At 43.4% G+C, this 25,934-nt stretch overlaps 1 protein-coding gene across 1 annotated transcript in view; it reads left to right on the plus strand.

Moving 5' to 3' along the window:
* The window catches only part of adgrb2 (adhesion G protein-coupled receptor B2), a gene marked incomplete at both ends in the record, with an annotated part of 133,520 nt that extends 108,540 nt beyond the window's left edge, over window positions 1-24,980 (plus strand). The window contains 10 exons of the mRNA XM_079288475.1: window positions 223-294; window positions 2,285-2,377; window positions 5,057-5,096; window positions 5,473-5,487; window positions 7,312-7,484; window positions 7,702-8,415; window positions 11,193-11,228; window positions 13,066-13,179; window positions 22,979-23,032; window positions 24,804-24,980. Of these exons, the coding sequence (XP_079144601.1) occupies window positions 223-294; window positions 2,285-2,377; window positions 5,057-5,096; window positions 5,473-5,487; window positions 7,312-7,484; window positions 7,702-8,415; window positions 11,193-11,228; window positions 13,066-13,179; window positions 22,979-23,032; window positions 24,804-24,980 (1,488 nt within the window). The remainder of the gene's footprint in view (window positions 1-222; window positions 295-2,284; window positions 2,378-5,056; window positions 5,097-5,472; window positions 5,488-7,311; window positions 7,485-7,701; window positions 8,416-11,192; window positions 11,229-13,065; window positions 13,180-22,978; window positions 23,033-24,803) is intronic.
* Between the last annotated feature and the right edge of the window lie 954 nt (window positions 24,981-25,934).

Raw genomic sequence — 25,934 nt, forward strand, 5'->3', positions numbered from 1 at the left:
GTCTAGGTAACACGATACACTTTCTTCCTAAAATTGTTCTGCATAATGTAAGCAGCCGTATGCTTTTTAATGCTTTTTGTGGTTAGCTGTTCCACATTAGAATGTCTTTCATGTCGGGAAAACAGTAAAAATGTCATAATAACTTTAACGGGGGCGCCGTAGTTTAGGTTTGAAACCCACTACGGCAATAATTCACAAGCAAATATTTCTTGTCCCCTCCAGGTGCTCTTTGCCGTCTTTGACTCTGTCCAAGGTTTTGTCATCATCACCGTCCACTGTGCAATGCGCCGAGAGGTGAGTCCGGTTTCCTCCTCCTGCTAAGCCGCCGTGTGGATCCCAGACACATTGAGCTCATATATTTTTAAATCAGCACCACGAAGTGACCTCGCAGAACATTCACTGCCTTCGACAGGTGGGGTTCGTGTTCGCAAATGTCACGTTAGTTTCCGGGTCGGTTCTGAAGTCGCGGCAGTACACAGGCGAATCAGACATGAGAGGGATTAGCACGGTATTTGTGTCCTATGTTGCAGCGCTTCTTCGCCATAATGCAGTATGATAGTGCAGTATTGTCCAAGGCTGCTTTAAGGAGCTTACCAAGATGCTGTATGGAATAAGACTCTAAGTCCCTAACTAATACCCCCAGTGCCTTTTATGCCACAGGCTTTGCTGTGCCCCTGGGGATGCAGAATTTTAAACTCATTGTCCGCATACATGTAGTCATGCCCTTGAGACAGACATTCACACACACACACACACATTTTTCCATGGTCTAACCCACGATTGCACTTGCTACAATTAATAGATTTACAATGTCATCAGTTTTCCATGAATGTGTTGCCGATGCATGTACACCACACACAGACTTCCCTTTCTCCAAGAGATATTGAATGCACTGCATAGTGTAAGTGAATTCTGGAATGCTTAGCTGCATCAAATCAATATCACAAAAGCGGCAGGGATCAGGGTATAGTAAATCCAGGAATTTTTTATTGTAAATGTGTGAAAATCCCCTGCATAAATCCTTCGCAGCTGCTGAACAACAGGCAGAGTGGTGCGGCACATCGGAGGGAGGGAGGGAGGGAGGGACAAGGCGGAGAATTAGGAAGCATTACGGGGGGGAAACAAGAGGGAAGGCAGCGTAAAGGGTGATGTTATGTGAAGTAAAGAACAGACAAAAAACGTGCCGCGCAGTGCTCCTTGATAGCGCTCGTTGTATGTGAAGGTGGCACAGGTGGCCTGCTGAGTCGAGGAGAAGGTGAACGAACGAACATCTGCAGTTTTAACAGGAGCTGTGATTTGGAGGCAGCAGCAGAGGAGAGATGTGAAAGATAAGGTGTATTGTGAGAAAGGGGTGACGAAGGGACTTAGTTCAGTGAGGAGAGGAAGGAGTGTCGAAAACACAAATTGCATGCAGAGATCTCTGGGGGGAAAAAAGCAGGGGGATGATGGTAGGGGAGGAAGAAATACAGATGAAGGTAGAGGGAGAGGTATGGACACAGAGGGGCTCTTCACTTTGAAGTCAGAATGAGCTACATTGCCAACAGACACTCACACCAACAGAGCGCGGGAAACAAATGCGTGCCGAGGATGAGTGTGGACATAAAGAGAAGAGACGGATGGAAAGAAACAATGGAGGCAATACCCCAGCCCATGCAGTATTAATCCGACATGGATTCTTCCCCAATCCACTACATCCTTAGCGGCACACACACACACACACATACAGATGAGACCACCCAGCGAGATTGAAGATGATAATATCTCAACCTTTGACGGTGGGCTGGTGTGTGTTTGCAACGATGCCGCATGTAGGAGGAAAAAGGAAACCAGTGGCAGTGGAAAGGCCCACGGGTTAGAATACACGATACACCGCGCTATTGCTTTTAATTTGGACTGAGCGCCACTGATCTCACAGGGCTCAAATAGGCCACTTTGAAGAACTGCTGTGCGACTGTTACATATGTCATATGTACATATAAGCTACAAGCTGAGCTACTTTGTGAAGAATATAGCTTTTCCGTTTACTTTCATTATTTACGTAATTTGTTATTCACTGAACATCTGTCATTGCAGAAATATAAAGACGAAGAACATAAAATGTCTGAGGGAGTGAGTTCCCCATATTCCATTTGCCAAACTAACTGAAGTAAAAGTTCCTCCACTAACTTCTTTCCGTTGCATCCTCCCTTCCTTTTCTTCGTCATTCTTTTCCCCCTCCTACTTTTCCTCTCTATAATAATGATCCTCCCCTCCCCCCATGCATTCTCTTATTCTGCCCCTTCAGGTGCAGGATGCGGTGCGCTGTAGGATGGGGGGATGTAAAGACGACAGCGAAAACTCGCCAGACTCCTGCAAGAATGGACAGGTGCAGATCATGGTGAATAGCATTCCATTTCATCCCACATTGCAAACCATTGGTCTCGGACTAAAGTTAACCAGGCTGGAGCTTTCTAGAAGCTTCAGCTCCAACAGCAACAAGCATGATTGCTATTGGTGCCCAAACTCATACCTGGCTCTCTTCATTATTGTTCATGCGTTATGCATCTTCAACTTTTATTTTCCAAAAAATGTTTGATTTCATTCCCCATAGAAATGCAATATCTCTCCCAGCCTGAGACTAACTTCCTCTAGTGCCATAACTGGAAATGAAAAGTTAACAACAAATGCCATCTCTGTGGCAATATCTTGCTTGAATTCATGGCGATGCATTTAACATTCTCGGTGTGTGTGGACTTTTGGACAAAATGTTGACACTGCCCACAGTGTTTCATGTATTAGCAAATCAAACACTTCAGCACTTTTATTGACTTTTAACCTAAGCTTCTTCCTCTGTATTTTGAAGAGCACAGAGCTTCCCGTAATGTTATTGTTGTTCCAAAATGTGGCTAAATAGTGTGATAAATCATATAAAGACTTGATCTGCCCCCGCCAACGTCAGTCCAGTTACAGAGCATGAGCGACGATCTCAACGCTCTTCCCTTTATTTCTCCCTCAGACCTGTTTGCGGTAACGGTTATGGCTTTCTGAACGCCCCATGAGGTTATCAAGATTAAACTTTAGAGCCATCATTCTGCTCAGGGAAGCCATAATGACACATTCTGTCTCTGTTTTCATAACCGAGAGGAACAGCAACTGCGCTTAAGTTTCGGTTAAACGTATTATCGTACACACTATGCCAACTATTGAATGAATCCGTCAGTGTGAATAGTAAAACCCATAGATGGAGAAAGGTGGACTCTGTAAAACAATATTTTGCAACAAATGGCAGCAATTAGTAAAGGAATGCTTCGACATTTTTGAAAGACACACTTGTTTGCTTTATTTCAAAGAGTTAAATGAGAAGATCGACACCACTTTCATTCTTTGACGCTGGAGCTACAGCCAGCAGCTGGTTAGCTTAGTTCGGCACAAAGACTGTGAAAGGCTCTTTAGATCGCTAATAAACATGTTGTATCTTGTTTTTTTAATCTGAAAAAAAGGATATTATGGTTGATATGCTGGCGACTTCAGAAGGTCACTGCTCCCGGCCAGGCCAGGCTAGTTGTTCCAAAATGAGAGTGGTATCAATCTTACCATCTGGGGCAAGAAAGCGAACAGAATTATTAACCCAAAATGTCAAACTATTCCTTTAACCAAAAAAAAAAAAAATGATTGCATCAAATTTAGTTTTGTTTTGATTACATCTTGCACCTTTAAATCGAAGTTTGAATAGCTGTGATGTATAAATAGAAACGAGTTCTTCTACTATAGCGACGGAGCAAACCTTGTCTTTGGCCATTTGTAATTGATTTAGGAGCCTCGTCAAGAATGCTGTATATTATAGGGTGTTTACTCAACTCAGTCAATGGGACTCAACAATAGGACTGTGTTCCTTTGTGGTGTCTTTACCTGACAGTGCATGACTCACTGTACTTAACCTGTGAGGCTGTTGCAGAGAGAGTGTATTATAGTTAAGATGAGGATGATTTGTTTTTCTCAATTTGGATGAGATGGGACTGAGAGAAAAAGAGAGAGGACTTTTCATATCCTCATCCTGCTCTTTAGTAGAGACCCATTTATGGTGCTGCGGGTGGTTTTCCTACTAAGAGCTTTTCCGCTCCTCTGAGACCTTTACACATTCTCTCCTTCTCTCGTTCAGTTTTTCATTTCCCCCCCCTTACTTCTCTCTTTGCCTGTGTGGCGTGCCCAAACTGTCTAAAATCTGTAGTTGATTATCCAAACAAAGGCTTTGTAAATGAATCCCGCCGAGGACAGGAGGAAGCTGTATGGTGAGAGAAGGGAGGACCACAACTGCATAGCAATGAGCTTCTCTTTCACTGAAGTTTCGGAAACTTGAGTGGTGGCCATTTTGGAAACACCACTTCTTCATTCAACCCACCACCGTTTGGGTTTGGGAGTGATTCACAACCCCACGGAGTAGTGCCACCCTGCTTTCCTCAAGTGGATTATAGCTCAAAGCAGCAACAAACATCATATTTTGATAACTTATCGACATTAAATCTGAATATTTATTGCGGGGAGAGGCTCTGTGTGGATGTTTGTGTTTTGGTCGTCAGTCATTTGGATTATTATCTTATGTATTTCATTTTTTTTTCCAGTCCATAAAAAGCTCGGCTGGAACACACCAAAGCTTTGCTTCAACTGGCACAGCAGATAATAGTTTTGCTGCAGTGAAAATGTCTGTCCGTTTGCATTCAGACGATAGCGAGGTGACTGATGAGGCATGCAGTAGCATTACATACCTGGCAAAACACCACAGCGCTCTGCTGCCGGGAACTGATGCACATCATGAACAAAGTAGCAGTGTGTGCCGTCACACAGAAGTCTCTGTTCTTTTTCTGTTTGAAAAGGCTTTTGGACAAATTCACTATGAAGAAATGAAAACTGAACATATCCTTGTCTTTAGTGTGAAATTACAGTAGAGCATCATAGTCATTGGATGCAGCATAACCATTCGGGATCCAGTCACTCGTAAGAACTGTGCCTTTATCGATGCGGTGAATGTAACGACACTCATTGCCTTTCCTCTCTTCCTACCCCCGCCTCCCTCTCTCAGACGGATTTTGAAAAGGATGTGGATTTGGCGTGTCAAACAGGTGAGCTCTCCCTTTCTCCCTTCGTCCAACACAGGAGGGTAGCATTGCCGAAGAGGCAGTAACTTACCTCGCTGCTTTACCATGTTGATAAAATGAACAGATGACGTTCTACCCCCCCCCGACACAGTTGTGCACAAATCATTATGCCTTATCAATCACTCTGAATCTGCCCAACAACTGTTCAGCCAGCATACGTTTTGATGAGGCTGTGTTTAATTGTGCATGATAAAAACACATTCCTCGGCGTGTTTCGGGCCCGTTTCACTCACCGCTGACGGTGGTCTCGTGTGTGAGCGTTTGGATGTGTTGCAAATGTACCACAACGTGTTGTCCTTTGAAATATTAACACAGTCACTTTCCCCCTCCACCCTTGCAGAGAGAGGACACCCATGTAAGTGTTGCACCCAATTGACCTTTTTAACACTGCCTGGTCCGTCCCTGGACTTAAATAATTCCGAAAGACGAATCTGGGTTGCGGGTGGAAGTAAAGAAGCCGCCATAACTGCAGTGGCACTTGGCTTGTAAACACAATTATATTGTCTGGAAAGAATTTCACTGGAGAATGTATCCTGGAGAACCTTTTCAATAAAATGTCCAATATATAAACCCAGCATATCTATAGCGCATGGGTACTTTGGATGAAATTCCACTTGGAGTAGTATCCCCTGAATTTCTTCTGATTACATTGCAAGAATTCACGGAGTGATGATTTACATCAGAAGCAAGCAAGTAATTCCTTCAGGGTCTAAAGCTATTCCGCACAGCATTTTGATATCCACTCTGCGGAGGATGGAGAGCAGCAGTGCGTTAATGCACAAGTGGTTTGCCCCAAAGGCTGTGTAATGATGAATAATATGTAACTTTCACGTTCAAACATGACCAGCTGTATTTGTTATAGGGGGGTGCATGCTGATGGTGATCAACCCAAAACGTCTCTGCTTTCACTGTCAGTGTAAAAATGTTCCGTTGAACTATGCCACTGCAGTAATGGCTGTGCAGTAACAGCATAAAACAACTGCCAGATGTGTCTATAGATCATCCTCTGGGTCTCCACTGTTGAATGCAGATGTGAAGGGATCAGATTTGTTCAAACTTGTCCAGTCCTTTAAAATCACTTTGCACCAAACAGACTGTAAAGCAGGAGATAGCTAGGTTCTGCACTCAGCCGGTTGTCCTAGCTGGTATGCAGACTGGTAAGCTGGATCCAGCTTCAATTTTGAATAAAACGCGTAGCTTGACATATTGCCACATCAATGCTGTTAACGTAAACATGGACTGTGATGCATGCTTTGCTCTAGAAATGGATTTTGGGGCCACAGAGTGAATCGTTTCTCCTCCGATGCTGACAGCAGGAGCATGATATCTAGCATGCATTTCCAAATGGTTTGGAGTTGTGTTTCATTGTGAAGATAGATTGATGTCGGTGGTGAACTAACTTAGCGTCTCATCAGCATGCCGCAGTTCATTTTTGGAGTAGCTATTCTAGAAATGTATAGTATTCTGTTTGTAGTCTCCACCCGCAACGACATGCATGAATGCTAACCCAAAGCCATGTAAGTAGTTTTATGTTCTGTTTTTATTTAGTGTTGTGAATTAAAAAAAACAGGCCCTCATACAGAAATACACATTTATATATCCACATGTATTCAGGAACATAAATGGACACAGACTCTCACACACAGGGTATAATACGCTGGTAAGCAAAATATGGGCCAGGAGTCGATAGCGAGGGAATTTTGCTCCATTTCATTTGAAGCACACAGCATTTTGCACTCAGGCTCTATCTCCAGGCTAATAAAAATCCTGGCTCACCGGCAAATCTCGGGATGGAGCAAGACTTTAAGGTCACGGTGTCGGAGACAAACTCATCTTAGTTACTGTGAACCGTATCAGCACAAATTGAGAAGTGAAGCTTTTCTTTAGAGATGCAATCTGTCTCACAGCTACTACGAAGCTGAAAATAAACTTCAGTATCACAACCTGATTTATGTTTATGTTTTGCCTATCTCTCTGTCAACTGTCTTCTGTTTGGCATAAATTATATCAATACATTACCATTCAATATCCATTTATTTTTATTATCCCTTCACCTCACTCACAAACTCTTCACTTCTTCTTCTTTTCTTGCTTTGATCAACTTCCCAAACCGCCATATCTCATGCCTATCCTCTGCTGTCTTGCTGTTTCCTTGGCTTCCCTTCCCTTCTCCCTCTAGTTATATTCAAAGAGGTGAACACCTGTAACCCTGCCACCATCACTGGGACCCTGTCCCGCATCTCCCTGGATGACGAGGACGATCCCAAGCTGGCAGCCCATCAGGAGGGGGGAGTTGGGCTCAACTTCAGCTCCCTCCCCGGGAACATCCCCCCACCCAACCTCATCGTACAGGCAAGGAATTGATGTTGACATTGACTGACCAATTGGACGATCAGTGTCGTGCTCTGCTCAACTTTTCTGTCCAAAAGCTAAAAAGCCTCGCAGCTAACAAGTGAAAATGTTTAATCTTGAGACAGAAAGTTATCTGTTGAGATGATCTAAAATACGATCATCTTGCTTTCAGGAAATACTTGTAAAACTGAAACGTTTTTTGTTATTTTTCCACAAGGTTCCAACCCTCGGCGGCCTCAATGAGCTGAGCGAGACGCCCCTCAAGAAGGAGGTAAATGTAGATCAGCAGAGACAACAGGGGCAGCAACGCAGTGGCGCTCCAATCTACCTGTGCACCGAGAGTGGCCTGGGCTGGGCTCGACCGCCCACTTCCTCCAACACCTCCCAGGACGGAAGTGCCGGAAGTGGGGGGAGCGGAGGGGGAGGAGGAAGTGGAGGAGGCGGGGAGGGAGACTACATGGTCTTACCTCGTAGGACGGTCAGTCTCAAACCTCCAGCGCCCTCCTGTCAAGGAGGAGGCCTGGGACTGGGGTGCGAGGACAAGCCTCTCAACATCGCAGTGGAGGATCCTCCCTTCCCCCCGCCTCCCTCACCCTTGACCCTCCACCCAGCTGAAAGTGAGGCGTACCCGGCGGATTTTGTGCCGTCGAGTGTGGGCGACATGAACATCGCCATGAACCTCAACCGCTCCTATGGGACGATCAAAAGCATGCCCCACGGGCACGGCCACATGATGGCTCAAGGTGGTCTTGTTCACTCCCACGGAGGACACATGCACTCCCACGGGCATTCGCTCCAGCTGAAGCAGGGCCAGAGGCCGTCGGTCAGACAGATTCTAACAGGGGGAACCACAGTGGAGAGAACCAGGACCCTGCCACGCAACCTGGGCAGCACCAATGCCAACAGCAGCCTCTCAGCAGGATCCCTGGAGGTGGGTGAGAGGTTGAGGGAAGGAGGGTTTCCCAGTGGTGGTGCATCTTATTCACAATGTCCACCTTTCACTTGAGCAAACACTCAATGCACTTGATGTGCGTGGTTATATAAGTGGCGTTGTGGTGCTGGAATGGAAGAGAGGCGAGGAAAGAAACTAAGGGGGAGAAGAGTTCTCTGCAGGAAGAATCCACCTATTTAATGTGACATTAAAGGATTTTAAACACATTTTTTAAATAATTTCAACAAGAAAAATGTTAATGACCCCATTTTCTTCTAATGTAGTGTCACGTAGGTCAAGAAACGAATTGATAAAAAAGCATATATGCATTGGGAATCACTCGTTTAATCAATCAACATTTCTTTTAAACTTGAGCAAATTAAAAAGTATGATTCAATACTTAAACTTACTTACTCACGAAATGAATTGTTGTGGGGTAAGTTAGAATATAGGGAAGAAAGACGCCATTGTGGCCTTCAAACAGCAATGTCTAATACATTGTCTCTGATATACAGCAACAATATGTGCAACACGCTGCGATAATAGCACAGCCGTCTGCTTCAGAACAAGTCTGCTTTGACAACTGCTATTATTTGCAGCTATTCATCGCCGCTCACTGAGACAATGAGCTTTAAAATGAGTTATTCTCTTAATGACAGACAGCTTCTTCTTTGTATACTGTCTTTGGTGTGTGTGTGTGTGTGTGATACCTCCTCCTAACTGTACAAGGTGGCACAGCAGATGGACTGAGACAGACAGGATCAGAGAAAATGTTCTATGGTGAATGTCTTCCAGCCCAGCTTAATTTCACACAAACAACACATTGACATACACACAAAAGCAAGCACACGATCACACGGACACACGCATACACCCAACACACACTTTGGATCTTTCCCGAATGCCATCTTGCTGACTCACAAGGTTGATTTAAGAGATGGAAGCGACACTTTCACCGAAAAGTGCAGATGCTTCTTTTAGTGCTGAGGACATTAAAGATGAGTCATTAAAACTCATAAAAAATCAGAAGAGCTAAGAGTGCACTCGTGAATACCAAAAAAAAAAGAAACCTGGGGGATGTAATTTACTGCCATAATTTCACCGTTTGAATATGCTTGATTTCGAGATGGATATCAGCGATATCAAGATTAAATCACAGCAGTGTTTTACTCCCCAATTTGAATATGGTGATGCATAATGGTGGGATCACGTGAATGTACTCGCAGTGTTCATTTCACTGTGGATTTTTAGGGAGATTCTTGTAAATTTGAACTCTAAATGATCTAGTCAAGGTGTGACAAAGGTTCACACGGCATGTTATTCTATCATCCTACTACAGAAACCAGTAGAGGTTGCATGGAAATCAGGCGGCAACCTTTGGTTCTGACGAGCCGGCATATAGCATGATGTTTAGTAACTGATGGTCCCATTTAGTATAAAATAGACAGTAAAGCAGAGTTTGCTTCATGGGAGAGCTGTATACGGCGTCTCCATGTACTGTAACTCCTCCGCATTCCAAATTACGGTCCCTTCCATTCACTGGTTGCAAAAAGCCAAGATGGCAACTGCCGTAATCCAAGATGGTGTCGGCCAGATCGACTAACTCGAGGCTTCAAAACGGAAGTCCACAAACCAGTAGGTGATGTCACGATGACTCCGTCCACTTCTAGAGTATGATTGGACTATAATCAGTATCTCGTTGCAACAAAATGTTGGCTGTAGAGGTGAAGTTTCGTATGACTCACTGCATTGAGTGCATGCAAACGAAAGGTGATAAATTAGTGTGTGGCTGTGGTTGGCTAGAGGACCATCATGCCATCATAACAGCAAATCACACCAGGATTCCTTATGAATGTTGTATGAGTGAGTCAATGACTGCTTTGTGTGTTTCCACAAAAAAACAATATACTGACCATGTATATGCATGTTGCATGTCTACCATATTATAAAGCAAACTCAATGACGGAATTCCTCAGTTGAAGGTAAGGATTTTCTGTAGGACAGTGATGGCATTGTGTTTCATGAGCAGTGAAAGTCTCAAAGTGAATAGGACATCTCAGAGAGACTTGCCTCTCGATCCGTTTGCATTCCTTTACCTTTTAAAACCTTGGCTTTCCATAGCATCAGATCAGCAACTTTCAAAGAATGAATACAGCTTTTAACTGACAAAGAGCAGCTCCTCTCGCTGCCAAATGTAAATTTGGCAGATGGCGAGAGCCAAAAAGGAAGTCAGACATTGAATGTAATGCGATGCAATGTCAGGACCAGACGAGTTGGAAATGCCTGCAGCTGTTAAATTGGCGGCTTGTGTGCCACTCGCTATAGCTGCACAGGCACTTAAGAGGAGAGTGGTGCGGTCCAAACAAGATTAAAGGATGAAAACCATTCCTCGCATGTTTGTTGTAGCTCTTTTAATCGGAATGTGTCCAACACATTCTACAAAAATTGCAAAGGAGATGATTTATGCCGGGGTTGCAATGATTGTATTTGAGAGTCTGTAAGCCGAGAAATTATTGTTTCATTCCAATTCTGGGTTATTCCACTTCACTAATCTCATTGCGTTGAAATAGACTGGATCATTAGCCTTTTGCCTTGACATTTGTAAGAATATCTTTACTGTGTTGGGCAGCCGGTGCATATTAGCTTTCCTCTTGTTACTAAACAATGGCACTGAGAGATCCACAGATCATTGAGATGGCTAGGTCTTAAGTTAAATAGCGGTGGAGGGGTTTGTTATTGATGCTTTCTTCTCTCCCCCTGCCCCCCTCCTCTTCCAGAGGAAAAGAGTACGGTACTCTGAGCTGGACTTTGAGGTAAGATCTCGGACCTCATCCCCTGTCATCAGCCTGTCCCCGCTTTCATGTGCTTCTGCCAGGACTTGAGTAACGCATAGAGGAGCAAAACGCATTGCTAAACCCCTCCCTTCGCACATCTGTCTCCCTTGCATTTAGAACTATGGGCTGTTTCAGACCTACCTTATATAGTATGCTGTTTCTCCAACAATGGCCTTAAATCCATCCTCACCCATCATCTGTCTTAATTGAATAATTTGCATCAATGAAAACATCCCACTGACATGCACAATCAAATCAAACAATGCTGTCATGTCATGGTGGCGGCCCTGGTTGAAGAAACAGCAAAGTAGAGCGTTTCTTGTGTCTGAATGAATACAAATAATCCAGTTACGGGTCAAAAACGTATGTGGCTGTAGCTGATTGGTTGGTTATGTCTCTTGGAATAACATGATTTGACGTTGAGTGAGTTTGTTTGTGTTTAGAATGACTTGGGTGTTCTGTGAATCTCCAGTCTCTCGCGAGTATCAAACCTCCGATGCTGCTTTTCGCGAGAATTCAGTTTAATTCAGACTGTTGCAAAGACTGGACATTCACCTTCCACCATGGAGATATATTTTTCATATAGAGGGTACGTGTGGTGACAAGCTACTAACAGTGACTATGTTTACCGTATCTAGCAAATTTACTGGAGAGTCACTTGTGGCCGCTGCATGAATTTAGAACGAGGAGATTGCCTCTCCGGGTAATCAACTCTTTTCTCATCAATTGACTGTTGACTTTGAGAAAGAGGTTGACGTAGAAGTACCATTAATATAGCGAAGTGTACACTTCCATGGTTTAATGGAGGGTAAACCCATTCCCATCCATGTTTTTTTTTTTTTTGCCCATCCTTCTAGACTGTCAATCATTTTTTTTACACATACTATATAAACTGCAACATTTGTCATTATTAATAGTTTTAAAGTGAATTAAGAATTTCGGTTTTTTTAGGGGAAATATGTATTCTGAAAACTTAAAGAAATCCTTCAAGTGCTTTATTTTGAAGGTTATGAAGATCACTTGCAGGACTTCATAGTTTACACCGGTTTCATTGGACTTCATTGAAAGCAATAAACCACATAACTCAGTCAAGGAAAACTAAAGCAAGGCAGCAAAAAGCAAGGAACTAGTTAGCACCTCCTTAGCTGAGCGTGCCCACTCTGAAGTAAGTGGAGCCAGTACTAAGCGCCAGTCCTGGCCGGTAAGTCTGCGGTGTGAGTGCTGGCATCTTGCCCCCTGTGTCACTTTCAACCTCGCAAGCTGCTTTGATGATTAGCTACTGCTGAGCAGCTCCAGCACTGCCCATTAGCACAGAGCGACAACAACAGTGGCACTGACAGATGCAGTTTGGTGTCAGAGAATTCAATATCTGGATTGAGCAGGATTCTAAACAGACATATCCAGAACGCAGGGAAAGCAGTTTTTGTCAAATATCGCAAGTGCCAGAGTTAAATTTCAGCCCTTCTGTTGGACATTTAATGAGTTGGACAAAATCCTGAGTTAACAGGGGCCGCCAGCTAGCAGGCACCAGTCTGGAACAATGGCACTCCTGTCAGTCATTGTCACTAAATCTTCACTTAAATGACTCTGCAGCATTCCCAGTTGCCAAATTCTTCGAGACTGAGGAAGTGGATGATGTACGAGCATGAGCCAGCAATCGATCGATCTGTCGGCGTACCCCTCTTATGGCTGGTGTTACCGCAGTCCCTCAGCCTTTTACCCATTACCCTGCCTGCCCCTATATTGGCCCTCTTTTTCTTTTTTTTTGTTTCGATTTAGGTTCATTTTTGCTGTCCCTTCCTTTCTTCCCTTCCAGAAAGTGATGCACACTCGCAAAAGACATTCTGAGCTGTACCATGAGCTCAACCACTCGTCCAAGTTCCACACCATAGACAGGTATAGCAGGGACCCAGCCATGTCCACATTCAAGGTAAGAGCATTGCCCAAACGCGGGACGGGAACTCGCTGTACCCATACACCTCCACCCCCTTCCGCACTTCGTCACAACCCTAAGACCCTACAGAATTGACTTCTGCACGGCTCAAAACTGCACTAGGATGCTTCACAGGAAGTGGTCAGCTGGCTAAATATTATGAGCACTACAGTGACATTGCATTTCATTGTAAATGCAGCTTTTAGATGCAGATTACAGTCCTACAAATTGTGTAATATACCAGATACGGAACTTTTGAAAGTGGTTGTATCCATTATGGGGTCCTTTCTTCCAGCCGAATCGCTGCCTTAGAAATAAATGATTTGCTCTAACAAGGGAACTCGAATGTAATGTGAATAGTGTATGTATTTTCACACGACCTGATCAATTCACTGCGGTATACGTCTGTGGAGGATTGAACAATAACTACCTCATCAATATAACTTTACTCCAGCTCTCTCACTGTAAATATCTTTTTATACCTGCTGTAATTGGCCTGAACCTAATTCATTCTCACTTCTCACTTGTGGTTGGTGCCTTATTAAATACCTGTCAAAACAGTGAGCTGAGGGATAATCGATCTTAGCCGGTTAATTAAATCCTAGTTCTGCAATTTGAGAGACCTGTGAAACTATTTCTCACTCTTATGAAGTCACCCCACCACACACAAGTGCTTTGTCTATGCCTGTGTCACACTGGTTACTGTGCGTGTTTACCTGGATTCTTTGTCGATGTACCGTATGTGACAGTGTATTTTTTCATGTGTCTTGTGTGGGTGGCGAGGTGGATGTGTGCGTCAGTGTGGGGGTGTGCTTGGGTGGGCAACTGTGCACATGAGACACAAAAGCATCTTTGAATCATTAATACACCCATTAGCAGTAGACGAAAGAGTCCCTGCTCGCTCTGCGCTGACCTTCAGAGAGCCAGTTTCATTAAGATTTAAAAACACGCGCACACGCTCGCACTCCGCTCATCTGCGGAGAGCCGACCTTGACAGGTGTAACTGTCCCGTGGCATCGGCGCCATGCTGGTTCACATCTAATTTACACTGCCGGTAACGGAACAAACGCCAGCCTGACATCTCTCGTATTGCACATGCCATGTAGCCACACACACACTTATGTAGAGACGCTGCCATTTCCTTCAATCCTCGTTTGCTCCACATCTTGATCAAGATTTTCAGAAGCGCTGGCCAGCTCCCCATCCATTACTAACGAGCAACTATTTTATGGAAGAGAAGAAAAATGACAGGCTGCTTGGAAAGGCCTGAGCCGCATATTAGAAGTGTGTGGTTGTTAACAGTTGCACTACAGAATGCTAATGTGCCTCAGAGGGAGCGCAGGTGTGCTTTGAGATGATGCCCAGATGTGAAAGAAATGAAAACCCACCCACAAATAATAGATTGGCCGTATTTAAGCTGATTAAGACGAGTTGGAACAAATATTTCTGCTGGTTTAGTGACGTCATATAAGTTATGAAATGAAAGGGCAGCATAGATATGGCATACTCAGCCAAATCCATTATGTTTAAAGTAAGTAGGCAGTTCACTTAACTGTGAATAATTGCACGGATAATGCTATCAGTGTCGGGCCTTTGACGGGACCCAGCTTGAGTTCACCTCCGCTGTTGTCAACGTCTCACTTTGAGAGTCACCCCCAGACACGAACATGCTGACTACACAGTAATTATGGATATGAGAAGGGTGTATGTGGGGGAGTGTGCTTGTCCATACACTTGCATAGCAGAGTGCCAACTGTACGTGGGTGGCTGCATGCCTGTGTGTGTGTGTGTGTGTCTCTCTGTGTCCTCTTGTTACTTTTTCTTTGTGTGTTTATCTTTTTTTTATGTTGGAGATCAGTGTGTTACACTGCCTGGGTTTGAAACACATAAACTGTTTAGGAGACAATTACTGCATGAGTAATGATATGAAATGCCATATAACACTGACACTGACAGTGATTTTCACACATACTACATTGAGTGCGGTGATCTAATAGCAAACATAATTGCATTTTACTGGGATACCGTTTCATGGATGGACACCCAAAGTGCTGTGGAAGTTGATGCTCACCCTTAACTTCATATGGCCAATTGACTTAGTCACTTAAGGACTGGCACTATTGAGCACCTCGCCTTTTAATGATGAGGGAGACGAGCCAGTTCCAGGCAAAACTAGAAGGAAAACCTCTACCTCTTACCTGTCTTAATGATGAGTCATCCTCAGGCAATGAGGCTTAAAAAACTCATTAACCCCCAAACTTTTGCAGGCCTCTCTCCTTTAAAGTGCCTAAACAGTATTTTAACCCAGACACTAAACGACTTTTAACCCCTTCTAACCATCGCGAGCGGTGTTGGTCGGCAACAGGCCCCCCCTCCCCCACCACCGAGGCACAACACCGAGCCATCACTAGTGCGCAGAGCGTCCCTCGTTTGCAAAGAAAGTCAAAGTAAGACCTACTAAACCGCGCATAAACCGTGTGCCGTAGAGCCCCTTTAACTCACTCTAAGGCCGTTAGTTGATGCGCTACATGTCGCGGTATGTGTCATAGTTTGCCACTGTACATACTGTAACTGTGTTTCTGAGCTGTAAAAATGTACATTTCACGTGTGATTGATCATTCGCTAAACCTCTCAACCAATCAGCCAATAACCAATCGTAGCTTAGCAACCGTATGTAGGCAAGGCAGGCCTGTCAAGCTTTGGATTTTTCTACATGTTCAGTTGGTGAGCATACTCAGCATTTAAAGAGCTTGCAGGGTTTTGCAGGGGGGGGGGGGGGGGGGTTTCAAGCTTTTAGGAAAGCTTTTAGGAACGGCAAATTAGCTAAACACATAAAGTAAATGAGCATTACTTAAGGCCAAGGAGCACATCGTTTGTTTGTGTTTTTACAAGTTACATGGAAAAAAAAGCCCGATTCACTGCCCCATAGCACGTCCACTGTGTAGTGTTTTCCCACTGTGTGGAAGCTGATCCTGAAATATCAGTTTAAGCTAGTTTGATGTTCAGTACTGCTCCTTATTAAAGCCAACATTACCTGAGATAGAGGCAAGTTTGAAACCACATCAGTAGGTCTTCATCCTTTACTATTGTGCCATTCAAAAGAGAACACGCTCTCAGTGCTAGAGGGTGAACGCCACACCTGGGTACAGGTTGGGAACGCCACTCCTGATGCCAACAACAAACACATCAAATGTTCCAGTCATTTATCAATGACTAGAAATTGTTAAGGAAAAGGAAGCCAACCCTGTTTACGCTGTTGGAAATCAGCTTGCGGTGCTCAGCAGTCTTGTTTCAAGGTTTCAGCAGCACTTTGTGGAGAATGAATGCGTTCATTGGTTCTGGTTACACCCCACTCTGACATTTACCACTGGCATTTCCTGCATCAATCTCAGGCTGCACCTAATGATTATTTTTCATTGATGATTAATCTGTCAATAATTTTGTCAATGAAGGCGAAATAAATAGTCTAATACTGTGTGGAAACAAAGTGTGAAACCAGGTAAATCAGCCCCCTTTGTAAAATGTTTGTGTGTGTAGTGCTAGATAAAAAAAAAAGCTTGACAGGCGTGAACAGTGACTAAGATGTTAGGAGTTAAACGAACAGTCAATTCGAGGAATGTACTTTATACTTATAGCATTACCTGCTCAACTAGCCCATTTTGGACACTGAAAAGCCTTTTTCGAGGCGATAAATATGTGTCGTTAGAGTCACACAGACATTGTCAAACTATGAGCTTACTCCATGTAGCCTACCATCCACGACCCATCAGCGTTGTCTCCTAGTGAAGTGACTGTATTTGATGTGCCTAAATATTAGGTGGTCCCCTAGTGGTGTGGTAGTGCGGTGCATCACAGCTTGTATCCCCTGTGCATCTGCGTTCATCTAATGAATGCTAATTCCCCTTCCTCCATCAACTCCTATACAAACTGAAATACACAATCGGGAATCACTATAACCAGATAGATTTGTAAGGTGGTCTGATGCAGGACTGGCTTCGTCTTCAATGATGAAAGACGAAAAACATCAACTCATTTTTGTTGTTGTTGTTGTTGCTGTGGTTTTGCTGTTTGGGGTTGTGTTTCCATTCATGTAGCGTCACTGTGTGTGGTGTGATAATCCATGCAGTCCTCGTGCCTATTTCAGTGCCTGAATTAAACCTTATGACCCAAACAACACAACCAAGTGATAAATCAGTTCGTAAAGACAATGACCCATCCAAAACGATTCATAATCACCTCATAAACCACCATACTCTATCCATAAACTAGCTCATTGGCACTCAAACGAGCCAAACATGATGCACTGTGTATGTGTGCCAATGAGACTCACTTGTAAGAAATATCACAAATACTCAGGTCAGAAGAGACCTGATCAATTGTACTTCTCTGGAAAGGTAGGATCTCTGTGTTGAGGAGATGAGTGGATATCAGAAAATGTCCCCATACCATCATCCATACCATCAAGAAAATGGGAATCAGATTTATCCATCACTCCTGATGCTGATTTCTGGAACCAAATCTGCAATAACATCTACTTCATGACTAAAAATGCCAATTTACAACTAATACAGTGTAAAATACTTCACAGAATTCATTACACCGTGCGTTTCAAATGGGATTCACGTCAGATATCTGTCCACATTGCACTCAAAACAGCCCGGATAGCTTTGTTCACGCCACCTGGCACTGCACACCAGTTAATCACTTTTGGGAAGAAATAACTGAGTCACTGTCTGTCTTCCTGGGCTGCCTCGTCCCTTTATCCCCTTCACTGTGCTTACTAGGAGACATCTCAACAATACATCTGAGTAAAACAAACCGCAAATTACTCCTTGTGGCCCGAACTATCGCCAAGAAAACTATCCTCATGAACTGGAAATCAAGGAATAACACACACATCGCACACTGGAGAAACTTAATGACAGAATATATTTCAATGGAAAATCTAACCTCATCCATCATATACAATACAACAGAACACCATTCCACCTGGTCATCCCTCACTATGTTTCTGCAAACGTGACACCACCCATTCCATTAATATTGACATATGTATAGTATTTATACCGGCATATATATTTTTTTTATGTGTATTCTTTTACTATTGTTGATTTCTATTTTGCTTTTCTTGCCGGACAACCAATTGAAACCCACGTACATGAACATCCATATGCACACATACTTACCTGTTTTATATTTTTTAAAAAAGAATTTTGGTTTGGTTTTTTTAATTATTATTATTAAATATATATATATTTTTTTTTCCTCCATCTCAAAAGGCTCAAGGACATTCTCACACACACACACACGCACACATACACACACACTGACTATATGATATTTGCTGGCTTTTATCCCACTGTTCTTGTCATCCTCTTGTTGTTATGTCTATGTATTGTCTTAATATTGTCTCGTGTCTTTCAATAAAAAATATTTAAAAAAATAAACAAAAAAAAATAAAAAATAAATGTCCCCTTCATACTTTTTTTTTTCAAGTGCAGTGGGCTTAAAGTGGTCTCGGGCATTACATGTGTCATTGCAGATAGAATCCACAAGTTTCAATCTCTTGATTTCTGCTGTTCTTGCCTCTCCATACCACCCACTCACACTTTTGTTAACTCCATACTGCCTGGCAACTGGTAATCCCTTATATCACACTGACAGCTGGAAGCTGTTAGTGATGACTAAAGTGTTACTATTTGTAGATGGAAATGAGTGCGAAAGACGTGACCAGAAAAGAGGGGGATGTAAACACCATATTACAGGACTCCGCATTAACCTCCGTGTTGAAAATCACCTCGTCTCTCTTTTCTATTCGGCTGCTGAGGCTAGCCGAGCTATTCCTGATAAACTATTGCGTCTTCTCCCAAGAATATATGTAACAATAATATAACACAAGTGTATACAACTATACACATATATACACTTTTATTATTCTCTGTTGAAGTGGATAGAAAGTGGGCTTCACATTACGTGCTGATAATAAAAACAAATCCAAATCTGACTCTCTTTTAAGTGCAGTGGATGCTCAGGCAGGGGCAATGTGGCTTGCGGGGGGGATAGAGTCCATTCTCATTGTGTCTCTCATAATGGAGACAGGAGACAGATGGAGTCAGTGGGGTTACTGAGAGATAAAGTGTTTGCCGTGTTTATGTAACACAATGTGTATTAGTAATACTTTGTGCGCTAATGTTTAGATTCAAAACAGCTTCTTGGCCTCCGTGACTGTGGAGTTAGCCTGTAGTTTTCCATCCTCCGCAGGGTTCAGGAGGTCATAAGACAAATTTGCATGTGGTGCCCAGTGATGCAGTGTTGTGCCTCACTGTGTTAGATGGACGGTGTGAGTTTGTGTGTGTGTGTGTGTGTGAGAGCGAGAGAGACAGAGAGGGAGTTTGCACTGCGTAATAGCCAGGCTGATGCATTTGTTACCTCTCAAATGGGATATATTTCCATCCCGTCGTCTGCTGTGTACTTGATTAAATGAAGCGTGCTTTGGCTTCCCTCTCCAGATAGACGGCGAGCAACGCAGTGGGATGGAGAAAAAGACAAAGAAAACAAGTGCTCGACTTTGTTGCTCGACTCATGCTAGATCAGAGCGGGGACAGCGAGCACATTTTTGATTGTGAAAGATTCATTTGTGCTTGAGGCGTGTGTTTGAATTCCGTGACGAAATCCAAGTCTATTAGGCTACATGTATATTCTTGGATTGGTCGAAGAGGGTTTTTCCATTAGCCCGCATCATAAAAGAGAGGTGAGACCTGAGGTGCCCTCTTTATGCATCCACAGTTGACATTAGTGGCTGGTATTGGTATTCCAGCATGTTTTTACTCCACCAAAAGGAATTGTAGCTAAGGTAATGCTTTCGGGATGTGTCTTGTAAAATGAAGATGTATCATTTTAAATGACAAAGGCTCCATTTTAGTTGATTCAATGAGGGCAATTTGCGTGCATTTGCAAACCCTGTAGGTCTTGATAGTTAATTTACTGGCATTGAGCTAAGGGGTTTCAATTTCACATCCCAGCAATAAAGCAAGTCCTCTCCTCTTCCTCCGCTTCATATCTCATTCTCCCCGCTATTTATCCTCACGGCTTGACATTTTCTCTGTTGCCGTCTCCCTCCCCCCTCTAAACTCAGCCCTCGGTGGCACGTTTGAGGCATTAATTGAATAATTAATTCCTCTCATTAGTTTGTTTTTAATTATTTCCTTGCCCCCTTCTCCTTTCCGAGTATAAACACATCAACTATTTTCATCCTTCCACACAAATTGCCCATGAAAACTGAGGGCTGGCAGAGTGTAGCTACGGCACAATGGCTCCATCAGTGGCCCCTAATGACGGGCCGGTTAGCCCAGGCGGAACAAGCCTAACACTGGCTTTGTGCACCAAGAGGCACAATACTGATTTAGCTCATTTAGTGCCCTTGGGCCAATTAAAGGGAGGTGAAAATGGCCAATTGCTAGTTGGATCTGTTTTCACTATAGGAGCACTGGCCTCGCACAGGCCGGGATAGCAGCGAACCAAGCCTGTGTGTCTGATTGCTCGTTTGTTTGCAATGTGTTGCACTAATGGAATTAATTTGCCCTACATTCTCCAGATTTGGCTCCTTTGAAGGGCCTTATTTGTGACACAGATTCCTTCCAAGATTACAGATAAATGGTCCTAACGACCACTCTGCCCACTTAGTCTATTTTGTGCCCCCCTAATGAGTTATGCTGGGGCTATATGCGTCATTATTTTTGGCAATATGATAAAATCAACACACATCAAAACCTTGAAATAGTCCAGTTCTTGTTCAACGACTCAAAGCCCGCAGTCAACAAACCACAGTCATGTTCTGGTATCCACTCTGTCTACCCGTGCGGTGTTTGATGTTGCTTTCATTTTCTTCGTGTATAAATGTGATTTTAAGTTTGTTTCACGTGAGCCTCCCACTCAGTGTATGTTTTTTCTTTGCCTTACTGCCACATTTTATTGATTTATGTTTTTGTTTCCTGTTTTATGTCCTTTGTTGGCTGACTGGGCCTTGTGTTGCATGCGTGTTGTCATGTCCCAGTTTGAATGTAGCCCGACAGTCAGCAGAGCCACGGGCATCCAAGTCAACAAAGGTAAAGTTAACCCACTTACCCACAACCACCTGTCCTCCCCCATCATCTCCCAAAGACCCCCTACCACATTGCTCACACACATCAAGACACAATTTCCATTCCATGGTCCAAATAAGGGGGACTGTGAGTGGCAGTGAGTGGGCCTCATCTACCAGCACTGTAGCAGAGGCTTCTTGAGCTGGCTTTAGAAGTTTGTGCAAAAGCATATTTTTCTAGCATGAACTATCCCTACAAATTCCCCTTCACTTAGCTGTTTCATGCTTGCAGCTTGTCGCATTTTCTCTCCGAAAATCGCGCAGCTTGCCTGAAACCTCAAATGTTGGCCGTTCACGCAAAAATTTTAAATGTGAGACTGTTACACCTTTAACCAGTGATGGACATTGTGTTTGGGGGTCTTTTGGTGTTTACAGCCACACACAAAAGCAGTGCTTTTAGGGGTTAATTATTTGAATCACGTTAAATGCGTTGAATGCTGATGAAGCAGGAATAATAAGGTGCTTATTATGGTGATTAAAATTGACCAGGAAAAAGTCTGGCAGCTATAAATCCAGCATATTACAGATGGCAGATAATGTTCATACAGTAGGCACAACTCTGACATCTTTGGCTTTTTCAGAAGCTTGTTACATGGTGTAGAAATTTACAAATGCTGCATATGGTTGGGGATGGGAATGGGAAGTAAATGAAAGAGAGAAACTTAAAGAAAAAATGAATGACAAGGAAAACAGAGAGAGAGAGAGAAACAATTGGTGAATACACGACATTAGTTTATTTCAAGATCTACAGTTGAATCTGTAAAGTAACAACAAACGAGATAAATCTAGCGGAGTAAAAATGAAAATATTGCCAGTCCCATGAATTGGTCGTGCTGTTGAGTAAATGTATTTCCTCAAGTATTGCACTTACAATATACCACTGATGCCGCTGACAATATGTCAACAAAAATAGTCAAAATGTTGGATATCAATTGCAAATCCAAATTTTCTGTGCACGTTCAACATGTAGAATAAAGCCAGCTCATGAGCATGCCACATAGGGCGGTACATCATGACACCCGAAGGCAATGTGTTGAAGCCTAGAAATTAACTATTAACTATTTTATGTGTAGCATTAACACAAACAGTATTAAAAAAAATCAACAATGCAGATAGTGTAGATAGCCTTTCCATGCACTAATAACCATATTTGTCATCCTCGTTCAACATTATTTAGAAAACATGAGCTCTAAAGCCTCCAGCACCGCTCAGCTCACGGCTTTTAGAATCAGATTACTCATAAACTCACATGCTGTCCTTTTTTTTTTACCCCTTGTTACCATAGTTGTAGTTGCTGTTAGTGGTGCATGCATAGCGCATTGAATCCTTCAGTCACTCTGCCCTTGCTTTGTTCCAACACAGTTCGATTTTGTGTGCATAACCAGGCTCACGTTGCGTGCTGGATCACTTGTTTCTGTTCATGTATTTTGTCATGAGAGAGCTGGTTAGGGGGATTGAGAGATGGAGAGAAAGAAGGGTGAGGTGTAAGCACAAAGCAACAACTGCCTGCTCACCTGCTTGAAGGTGTGGGAACAATGCTATTGTTTCGAGGCAGAGTTGTCAGTGACTGTCATTCCCCCCTCTTCTTCTCTCTATTTCTTTTTTCTCTCTCTCTCGTCATCCCCTCGTCTTCTCCCTCCCATTTCATCACCACAGAGGGAAAAGCGATGGAGCATTTCGTCTGCCGGAGGTGAAAAGAACTCGTTGAGTGTAAGTAGAGGGGTTTCTGGCAGAGTGAAGGGGGAGAAGGAGTGGGATGAGATGGGGCTTTGGGGCAACGAGGGAGTGGAGGCAGGCAGGGATGGCGAAAGGGAACGGATAGACACGCGGCAGCAGCACAATCACGTTAGCCTAGTCTCCGAGGGATAAAGTTGGGCTTAACTGCAAAATTACCCACACTCCTGCATTATAAAATGTTCCTTCGCCAGCATTTAGCATGCAAATTGGCTCCCAGATTATGCCTTTTGTATTCATTTTACCAACTGTCAAGGCTGTGACGTAGGGAGGATGATAATCAGGCAGATATTGCCCCCTAGCGCTCCGGCGACGATCATCACACTGCAAGGGAGGGAGGAAAGTGTTGTGTTACTGCAGATCACAGGTGTGTGTGTGTGTGTGTGTGTGTGTGTGTATGTGTTGAAGAGCGAGAGAGACAGGGATCAAGGGGGTGAATTAGCTCAAAGTGAAATACATGAGAGTAAAGGTGATGAAGGGAAGGTGGGATTGTGGAAAAGTAAGACAAAATGAGAGACGGGGATAGCTGAGTTGCTTGAATGGATTACGTAGGCTATGTACCAACATAGAGCACCCATTTCAGATGTGCAAACTGGGAGATATGCTCTGTGAATATTCCTCTTAATGTGAATATTCAGCTCCATGTAGTCCGAAGGCTGTGGTAGTCTGCCTTGTCAGGTTTCCACCCAGAGTCATCTGTGCCAGCGATCCCTCACGTCTTTCCCAGCTCGTATCTGTGAAATCATTATCTCCGCGAGATAATGAGTCCGATTTGAATAATGGCCCTTATCTGATTCATACCTCTGATGCATTGTACATGCATGGTGGGCACATCTGCGGACCACATGCAGAGATCACAGACCCCAGCCTCGGAGGGTTTCATGCTCTTATCAGTCTGAAAAGTCACTGCTTGGGAGAGGTGGGAGATAAAGGAGGACAGGTATCGTTTCTGTATGGAAAAGTAGTTTTTGATGATAGAAAAATGGAAATGTGCCTTAAACTACAGGTGTGTGTGGTCCTGCTTTCTAGTATGTGTGAGGTTGAATCTCTTCTAAGAAATGGCCCTGAGTGGTTTGTCTCTTTGTGTGTGTGTGTGTAAGTGCAGGCAAAATCCCTCTAATAATCCATCATTGCACAGAACAACTGTGTTTGCACAGGTACGGTAAATACAGGTCAAGATTGAAGTAGGAAGTCAGGGACATAGTCACCTACCAGGGTGGGCCAGGATAAAAAAGTGTGGGCCAGAAATTCTCCGCCTCCTGGTTCCAAAGGTAACGGGGTCATAATTTGAATCTCGAGGGAAGTGATGAAGACTGCAGGATTGAAAAAAATAACACACTTGAATCTCTGGTTGAACCCTCAGTGGTCGAGTTGAATTCTGGGTAATGTAGGCGCCAGGTTTGTACAAGTATATAAGATGTGCAGAATCTGATAGGCCCCCGGAAAGTTGCTCTCTTCGGTTGGTAATCTGGCCTGAAGTCGGCCTGTTCGTCTTCATTTTGTCTTCCGAATAAATTTGGCCAATCTAACTTCTCGTGTTTCTTGCCCTGGCGGACATCGCTTCAACGATGTCACCACTGTTATCAGAACAGATCAAGATCGTGTCCAAAACCATCAGAATAAGACCCAGGTTGTATTAAACCAGAACTTGTACACTGTCTTTGTTATATCTCCGCGATGCCTTCATATGCCGGCTATTTTATTTTTTTCATACATGGCCCTTTTCCTTGTCCTCCTCCTCCATCAGGACAAGTCAACCCCGGAGGACCAGAGCTCGTGGGACAGCTTCAAGACCATGACCCCCGAGCTGTCCATCGTGCCTGGGGAGCAGAAGGACCGGATGGAGCTGCACAATAAGAACTGGGACTCCTCCTCCGCTAACACGCCTGACTCGTCTGAGGGAGACTTCCAAACTGAAGTGTGAAGACACACACACACACACACACACACACTCACTTGAATACACACATGCTCATGCAGAGACAAACATTTGAAAAGCTATACATAAGTACATGATTTCTCGCAAAGATCACACTGCTCCCCCGTCTCCTGCGATGTGCTCTGTCGGATCCCATACTGTGTTTGTTTACTGATGAAGCGGACAGACATGGAAAGAAGACTGTTCTACCGTATATTTTCGCAAAGACTATTGAGAAGAAAGAACAGGGGCGTGACACGTCTGGGACTGAGGACAATTTTTAAATGAACTTAAGAAAACTATGAAAAACTTATTTCTGAGAAAAATGTCTTGATTTTATTCTGGAGAAAAAAAGAAAATCTCCTTCAGTTGTTTGATGATTTTTTTGGGGGGGGGGGGAAAGAAAAAGAATATTTCTGCACCGTTAAGTTCTTTTTATAGCAAGGGGGAAAACATCTCACTGAGGTTTCTCACACTGGTAGCCCCCCTAGGCACCCTGCTTTAATTTCGTTCCTTTTCCCTTCTAATGGATGATGGAAGCATTCTATCTCTTATTCTGTTTTTCCTTTTTTATTTAAGTTGTTTTTAGGGGGGTGGGGGACAACGGAAGAGCTGCTCATTGATATGTGCCATCCTCTTTGCTTTTTTCAGGTTCCAGTTCAACAACCCCATTCCTCTTACATTCTCTGTGTCAACTCTTTGTGTATTTTCTATGGTTTAGTAAAAAAAAAAAAAAATGGTTTGAAACTTTTAATGAAAAAATGATATGAATGAAACAACTGTTCAAGAAGAATTGATTCATTTTCAGACCGGTAGATTTCTGCTTCTGCTGCCTTTTTCATTATCTTTGTCTTTCTTTTCATTTCCTGTGAGAATTAACCCATGTGGAACTTTAAAAAAAAGAATAAAAAAAAAAAGATGTAGGACACACACAGCACATAAATGTGAGCTTACGTTTTG

This window comes from Melanostigma gelatinosum, assembly GCF_949748355.1.
Source record: "Melanostigma gelatinosum genome assembly, chromosome: 17".
Taxonomy (NCBI): domain Eukaryota; kingdom Metazoa; phylum Chordata; class Actinopteri; order Perciformes; family Zoarcidae; genus Melanostigma; species Melanostigma gelatinosum.